General features: G+C 32.4%; 2 protein-coding genes across 2 annotated transcripts in view; one reads left to right on the top strand and one right to left on the bottom strand.

The window, feature by feature from the left end:
- The first annotated feature begins 481 nt into the window (after positions 1–481).
- The window catches only part of LOC111635248 (CDK5 regulatory subunit-associated protein 3-like), a 22,353-nt gene continuing 14,506 nt past the window's right edge, over positions 482–8,328 (top strand). Inside the window, exon 1 of the mRNA XM_023380158.1 lies at positions 482–566. The gene's annotated coding sequence lies outside the window, so the exon portion shown is untranslated. The remainder of the gene's footprint in view (positions 567–8,328) is intronic.
- On the bottom strand, positions 850–5,015 carry LOC111635265 (pancreatic lipase-related protein 3-like). The gene is made up of 8 exons (XM_023380176.1): positions 4,976–5,015; positions 4,607–4,890; positions 4,395–4,544; positions 4,144–4,288; positions 2,595–2,708; positions 2,382–2,498; positions 1,620–1,878; positions 850–856 (listed from the first exon to the last, which is right to left on the bottom strand). Exons 1-8 carry the CDS (start codon positions 5,013–5,015, stop codon positions 850–852), a joined length of 1,116 nt encoding a protein of 371 aa, XP_023235944.1.

The raw sequence follows: 8,328 nt of genomic DNA, 5'->3' as shown, positions 1-8,328 counted from the left end.
ATATATATTGTAAATTGGTACAAAGGCCTCTTTGTAAATACTTTAAATGCATCTAGTTCTAGGTACGGTACCATCGATACATATCGAGAGGTTACTCTCCCGCTGTGGAGATTCGGGTTCGAGTACCGATTGAAAACTAGGAATTTTTCATGACCGATCTGTGCCGGATATCTAGATATACCAGGCCGTCTCTCACTACCAACTTGTTGTTGTCTGGCATGAGTACAATTTAAAAAAAGATTAACTTATTAACTGTAAAATAGAAATATTTATTTATTTATTTATTTTTTTAAACTCTTAGAGTGATAGACTGCACTTTAATCGCTTGGTCATCCTGCCATCGAACACAGTCAATTTTTTTTTTAAAGCTATAATAGAATGTTACTTTTTATTTTTTTAATTTATTTTAAGAAGGCAGAAAGTAATATTTAAATAATATTGAATGATTTTATTAGTTAATAAAAATTTCGAAAAACTATAACGTTTTAATATTCAAATTTTTCGAGTTGGCAACACTTTAACGAAGACGCCACGTTCGATACAAGACAGATGTAAACATATGCGAGGCAAGTCACCATCTCCTTATCTTACCTTTAAATTAATTTATTTTATATAAATTACAGAAACGATTGAATAAAATCATAAGAGAAGAATTGAAAAATTTATAAAGAAGTTAATCTTTTTATATATTTATTAAATTAAATTTTTGTATGGGATGATTTAAATATGAGGTGAAAGTTGACCCCTTTGACCTCTACCTGTCACATGTCAGCAATTTTAGATACCCCTGCTGATGTCACACCTGATCTGCCACCCCCTAAAACAGATCTACAGTACATTAATTTATTCCTATTTCCTGTCAATGTAAGGCCAATTTTAAAAATAGGCCAATAAAAATATAATTCACTGATTTACCACAGAGGAAGAGTCTGATGACATTGTATTAAATGACTCCTAAACTACAGTTAATATGTTATATACCGGTACATCTTTCAGAAGTATATCTGTAATCTGTAACTGTAAAGGTTAAATTGTCACCTGTATTATTTCGTGTTAAAAGTTCTACTAGAATAGGTTGACTGGACATCTCCAATTTTGCCTGTTTTTAATGTTTGATTGTAGGATCAATCTTTGAATAGAGCAATTTTATTAACATGCCAATATAATATCTAGATTTATATATGTATATAAACTTATTAATATGTAAAATTCATGTTATAAACATGCTAATTTTAGAAAAGAAATAGCCATAATGGTACCATGAGTGGAGATAGAGCCCTTTGGGGAAGCAAGACATAAAAATCATAGTGCAAATACTTAAATTTCTGCCAATTGCTATTCCATTGTTTCGAATAATATCACATAAATGGTTTAATATTTATATTAATATTAAGTATCAATTTTAAAATACAGGCCACACATTTAGTCTAAGTTTCATGCAGTAAGACGTATTTCTTGCACTAGAAAGGTCTATGTGATACTACTTATGATACCATAGAACGTGGTAGCCAGAAGCACAAATAATTCAAACGTAGAATAAATAATAAATATTCAACCAAATTCTCAATTGTACTGGAGAATGGCATGCTTAACTAATTATAGTGCGATATAACACATACCTTCTACAGAATGGATATTTGCTACCAGTTTGGAGGTAGAAATTTCTGTTTATACCCTTGAATGGCGTTCTGTAGGTATATTTATCGGCATGTAGTCCCATAACAGAACAGGGGTTGCTTGCGTTACATGTACATTTTCCAGAAAGAAATTCGAAATAGTCGAAACACGGGACACTCACAAAACAATTGGGATGTCTTATTGAGGCTATGAAGTATTCGGTGGAAATCATATGATCGCAAGCAGCTGTGTACAATAAGGCTGAAATTAAAAATTAAATGATGTTAAAACAAATTCTACCACTATATACTGTATAAAAATAGCAAATTCGTGGTGTATAAGTGAAGTATGACAGAGGAGAGTAATGCCATGTCGAATGATTCCATGGCTTCGAGCCATGGAATCATTTTTGAAGGATCAGATTGGAGGGCAAGTAGGATCCTCGAAAGTTTTCATAGATGGCTTTATGCAGATTCCTCAAGAATCGTTTGCATTACCCATATTATCTACTTATCCCAACAAGGAAAGGTGCCAATTTCCAAAATTTTCAGAAAGAAGGTCATTTCATACTTTTCAATACTATTTTATATACGTAACCTAATGACAACTGGGGTATTTCCGGGTGTTTTTCCGCAGTGGGTAATAACACGTCCGTTTTAATTACAATCATTATTAATTTGGCCAGGCCCACAATGGCGAAATACGGGGCCAATATATCCGCGACTATTTATAAATTAAATCTACTATATATTAAAATAACTTACCATCGAATAAGTTTCTGGCAAGTTGTTTTCTTGAGGCTAATGACTGACAAGCAGGATTATAGTCTCCCCCATTGACGTAAAAATCGACGTCACCCATTACTGGTACTGTATTATAATCTAAGGATAGAAATAATATAAATTGGAAGAAATTAATTTAAAAATAATAAATATAGGACCTATTATTTAATAATTTTGTTAGAATAATTTTATAACCTCTAATGACAAACATAAGTCTTTCAGTGTCAGTATGAATGATATCGACAAACACGGCGTCGTGTACATTCAACTGAATTTCCGAAGGAACATTTCTGATGTGAGGATCCAAGCCTGAAAAGTACAGTTTCAATTACTTTCTTAATACTTTGTTATAGAAATATTACGAGAACGATATTCGTTATGATTTCTTAAAGAGATTCCCTTGTATAGAATATTAACACATGGCGTGATATTCTGAAAGATCATGCCATGCTAAAATGCGGTCAAATTAGAAAGGACCCAAAGGATGGTCCTATTGATTATAACTAAGGCGTACAGTACTACTACCATACGTGTAATAAGTGGGCTTTTATCTATAGATCTAGAATTAGATAAGTGCTGTTGTAATGCCCGAATAAAGAAAGGCATGGTTTTTAAGGTATAATGGAGAGATGTTCGACGACAGAAATAGCTCTGCCAAGGCTATGAAGAAAAGAGGTGTCAGAAAAAGTCAATGGCACGTGGCAAGACCGGTGGAACAGGTGTACGAAAGTAAACTTAAGTCGTTCCACCTGATCGGTAGTGACCTTTGTGAGTATGGTGTCGTCGACACCCTCCGATATTTTATTTTAGTATGTCATTTTTTTACAGTGAGATAAAGAAGTTAAAGGGTATATACTAAACATAGACCCCTCTCATAGTGTTACATTTAATGAGTTTTGCACCAACTAAGTGCGCACTAAGATTATATATAATGGTGCATACAAAATTTTAAACGGTATGTTAGTACGTAGGATGGTTTTAAGGGTTGGTGTGCAATCCAGGTTTTTATTTATATTGATTTTATGTTATATTGTTGTATTGCATATTCTATGATGTAAGGTCCCGGTGTTTAATTTAGTCAAGATGTTTTATGGGGCTTCTACTATACCTTATTATATGGTATTTTAAAATTTAAATATATGTTGTATATAAGGGTATTTTATATGGTTTTATATAGGTTTATATACGAGTATATTGTTTTATATGATATATACATGATTTATATAGATCTAATGTAGTTTAAGTCTGTATGTCTGGGCACATTGGTATACCAAGTGCGCCATGCAGACTTGTAATGGGTCTCATTACAAGGTATACCTATATACCTATAAATAAAACTTACATACCTTAAAAGGTATATGGATTTTATTTATACATAGTTTTAATATAGTTATAAAGGTTTTATATATAGGTTTTAATTGTATATAGGTATTATGTTGTCTCCTCCTTCTCGGGGAAGGCAAAAGGAGGGAAGCAGTAGCGTCCATAAACGTCCTGATGCTAGTTTAGCCTATTATATGGAAACACTGTGCTCAGTATCTGGGGCGATATAATTATTATACCCTCACCTATCGCGTTGCCACAACCAAATACTCTTTAAATTTTTGTCATGTGAAGAAACCCGGAAAATTCTACGTGGCCAGCTTGTTAGTGAGGTGTCACTAACTAGGTTTTTTTCAATTGGCCACTTTACCAATCGATAGTCAGTGTACGTTTCTATGATAAAAAATAAGTATACTTTTACCTGTAATTCTTCCGATTCCCTTAATATGCTTTCCGGCGTAACCTGCCACATGTGATCCCAAACTATGTCCAATAATATGGAACTTTTCTAGTCTAGCTCCTTTGATAACCTGAACGTCATAAAATACTACACTACATTTGTATCTCTTGATATATAGGGAAATCATTATATCTAAAGCCTTATATACGTTTATTACTATTATAATCATTATAAAAATTTCAATTTATAAATAGAAAGTGGGCAATTTTTACCTGAAGACCTTTGATAAGAATGACAACCTCAGTTCCAACTACTCTCGAATTAGCTATGGCTTGATCTCTTTTTGTGAATGAACTTCCTCTACTCCAGTCCACTAATATCACGTTGTAGTGCCCTTCAGATAATAGCTCATCTTTCATCCTCTACATAAATATTTTTATCATTATATAATAAAATATAGGAATAATTAGAAATATAAATTTACCCTCATCCAAGTGGAAAGAAACACGCCGTTCATGTATCCATGAACAATTATTTTTGTGGGCAATTCAGGATTGAAGCTGCTTTTCCATATTGTTGTAGAATTATCTACGTTAAGAATCTCTTTTACGTGAGGGTGTCGAGTAGTATATAAATAAAATACTGTACCAATACTCTTCCTGTCTTCAGCACTGTACGCTATTTTCAGATCAATAGGAAGAGGTGAAATTGATCTAGGATCGAAACAAGGAGAGTTCTTTGTACAAGTTATTCGTTGTTTTGTAGAATCTGCAAAATTAAAAGTATATTTTATCATTTACGGATGGAATTATAGTATAATAGTGTAGAGAGAGAGAGAGCAATGGCGCGATACCTTCATGAGGCTCAAGCACATTTGTATTAGGAAATCCCATGTACTACACAGTGCTGACTTTATATATTTTTCTTCGAGGAGAGGGAATATTTTCTTATAAAAGATTGGTTTGTGATCCCCTGTTGGTGGGGGCCCCAGACAATTGCCCTTTAAGCCCGTAGAGAGAGGAAAGTAAGGAACAGATTTATCGAGCCAAGTTATAAAGGATCTATTTTTGATTGATGAGATTGGAGTGCAGGTGGTATCCTCGATTATTCTCGTGTTCATTATTTATGAAATAAATGTAAGAATATAATGCAGTGCATCCCGCTTTCGTAACCTAATTAATTCTTGAAGGACCGTCGTAAAACGAACCGTCCCATTTCCCATGGCTCAATATCACAAATTGAAATTACGTTGTAATGGATAAGATTTTAAACAGATAATACAATAGAGTAATGACTACAAAAAATGCAATGTATTTAATATAATTATACTAAATAATTTATACTGTCGTTAAAAAACTAGTTTTAACCTCAAACATTGGCTTATTGATAAGATTAAATCAATGCATTTTTTTAGATTTTATATTTTAGATTATTTTTTAGATTTTAAAAATACAAAAATAGACATTTTAATTACATCTATAATTAGATCTTCTATCCTTATATTTTAAGATGAATAAATAAACAAATTATAATGAGATGGAGAAAAAAGACGAGAAAAAGATAAGGAGGATGTGGAAGAGTAAGAGAAGAAAGATGATAAGAAGCTGGAAGGATGACGAGGAATGGAGGAAGAGGAGGATGACTGTCCTTGTATTCTTTTATAGGGAGGATATTAGATATACGTTTATGTGTAATATATCATTAACCTCTTTAATTCTATGGTAAAAGATATTAAAGTGATGCCACGACCCACTACTAAATGAAATTAATCAAGTAAATTTGAGTAATTTTTATATATATATAAAAAAATAGAATTTGTTAATTAAGTTAACTTGTTATCTGTAACAAGACGATACATCTCTCTTTAAAATGTATTAATTTTAAGTTAATCTTGTTCTAGATCAGACTAACATTGCCCCAATTATTTCCAGAATATATGAAATATAAATTAATAAGTAATTTTTTAAACACTCCATTAAATTCCTGTACAAAATTCCGATCTGATTATCAGGAGACTGACACCAAAATAATATTTGCACGCAATTGAATTGATCCGTTTGCGTATCTGTCTTCACAAGATCAAGACTAATCTGATTTACAAGGACTTCGAGTGGTAGAACCATTAGAAAATGAGCGTTTAACGCTCTTTTTTTTTAAAAATACAATTTAACCCTCCTAGTTATTAAATAATAGCATTCAACCGTTTTAATTATTATGTAATCGAAGTAGAAACTATTTTACGTCATAAATGAAAGGCTAGAGGCGATTTTCCGTCAAGGTCATTAACGATTAAGCCTCTAGCATCGTTTGCTCTACGTCTTCTGTTCCAGATCTGAAGTTAATAGGAAAAAAAAAAAAATAGTTTAACAGTTTTCTATACGTGAGGAAAACGCAAATACGCTTATTAAATCAACCAATAAAAACAATGCTTGCGTGTTTTACGAATACTCGTAGCTGTAACACAAGAGGCCCTTCTCCTGTGATAATAATAAATTGTGAAAGAGCGAGGCCTTAAACTATGCCATCGTAGTACGAGGTCCTAAGCTATAGCTCACTTTCCACGTATTAATTTTAATATCAGCAACGTCAGTTTTAGATGTAAGCAATCTAGGAATTTGGTTAAGGCCTCGAGCTGGTAGAGGCCTCAGACACTGGCAAATACATCTCGTCAATACTTAAGTATACAGAAACTAGTTAGGATTCTAGAATCTAGTACAGTCGACCCCCTATAACACTGTTGATTATTCCGTTTTATATGAATTCCATGTTGTACGAGTCACTTAGATTTTACAAATATGTGTGCCGGGCTGTGAATGGCTCACATATTTGTAAAATCTAAGTGACTCGTACAACATGGAATTCATATAAAACGGAATAATCAACAGTGTTATAGGGGGTCGACTGTACTAGATTCTAGAATCCTAACTAGTTTCTGTATACTTAAGTATTGACGAGATGTATTTGCCAGTGTCTGAGGCCTCTACCAGCTCGAGGCCTTAACCAAATTCCTAGATTGCTTACATCTAAAACTGACGTTGCTGATATTAAAATTAATACGTGGAAAGTGAGCTATAGCTTAGGACCTCGTACTACGATGGCATAGTTTAAGGCCTCGCTCTTTCACAATTTATTATTATCACAGGAGAAGGGCCTCTTGTGTTACAGCTACGAGTATTCGTAAAACACGCAAGCATTGTTTTTATTGGTTGATTTAATAAGCGTATTTGCGTTTTCCTCACGTATAGAAAACTGTTAAACTATTTTTTTTTTTTTCCTATTAACTTCAGATCTGGAACAGAAGACGTAGAGCAAACGATGCTAGAGGCTTAATCGTTAATGACCTTGACGGAAAATCGCCTCTAGCCTTTCATTTATGACGTAAAATAGTTTCTACTTCGATTACATAATAATTAAAACGGTTGAATGCTATTATTTAATAACTAGGAGGGTTAAATTGTATTTTTAAAAAAAAAGAGCGTTAAACGCTCATTTTCTAATGGTTCTACCACTCGAAGTCCTTGTAAATCAGATTAGTCTTGATCTTGTGAAGACAGATACGCAAACGGATCAATTCAATTGCGTGCAAATATTATTTTGGTGTCAGTCTCCTGATAATCAGATCGGAATTTTGTACAGGAATTTAATGGAGTGTTTAAAAAATTACTTATTAATTTATATTTCATATATTCTGGAAATAATTGGGGCAATGTTAGTCTGATCTAGAACAAGATTAACTTAAAATTAATACATTTTAAAGAGAGATGTATCGTCTTGTTACAGATAACAAGTTAACTTAATTAACAAATTCTATTTTTTTATATATATATAAAAATTACTCAAATTTACTTGATTAATTTCATTTAGTAGTGGGTCGTGGCATCACTTTAATATCTTTTACCATAGAATTAAAGAGGTTAATGATATATTACACATAAACGTATATCTAATATCCTCCCTATAAAAGAATACAAGGACAGTCATCCTCCTCTTCCTCCATTCCTCGTCATCCTTCCAGCTTCTTATCATCTTTCTTCTCTTACTCTTCCACATCCTCCTTATCTTTTTCTCGTCTTTCTTCTCCATCTTATTATAATTTGTTTATTTATTCATCTTAAAATATAAGGATAGAGGATCTAATTATAAATGTAATTAAAATGTCTATTTTTGTATTTTTAAATAAATTTGATTTCTGAACTTAAAACATTA

This window comes from Centruroides sculpturatus, unplaced genomic scaffold, assembly GCF_000671375.1.
Source record: "Centruroides sculpturatus isolate CEXI.00-Female unplaced genomic scaffold, Cexi_2.0 scaffold857, whole genome shotgun sequence".
NCBI classification, from domain to species: domain Eukaryota; kingdom Metazoa; phylum Arthropoda; class Arachnida; order Scorpiones; family Buthidae; genus Centruroides; species Centruroides sculpturatus.
The sequence above is the reverse complement of the archived record's forward strand: the minus strand, read 5'-3'. Positions and strand labels throughout refer to the sequence as shown.

What these genes read in the sequence shown, in the direction of transcription:
- LOC111635265 (XM_023380176.1), bottom strand. Translation starts at nt 5,015, where the DNA reads ATGGGATTTCCTAATACAAATGTGCTTGAGCCTCATGAAG. An exon ending in TGTGCTTGAGCCTCATGAAG is followed by an intron (nt 4,891 to 4,975) that starts GTATCGCGCCAT and finishes TTAATTTTGCAG; the next exon opens with ATTCTACAAAACAACGAATA. An exon ending in GGGAATCGGAAGAATTACAG is followed by an intron (nt 2,709 to 4,143) that starts GTAAAAGTATAC and finishes TGTACTTTTCAG; the next exon opens with GCTTGGATCCTCACATCAGA.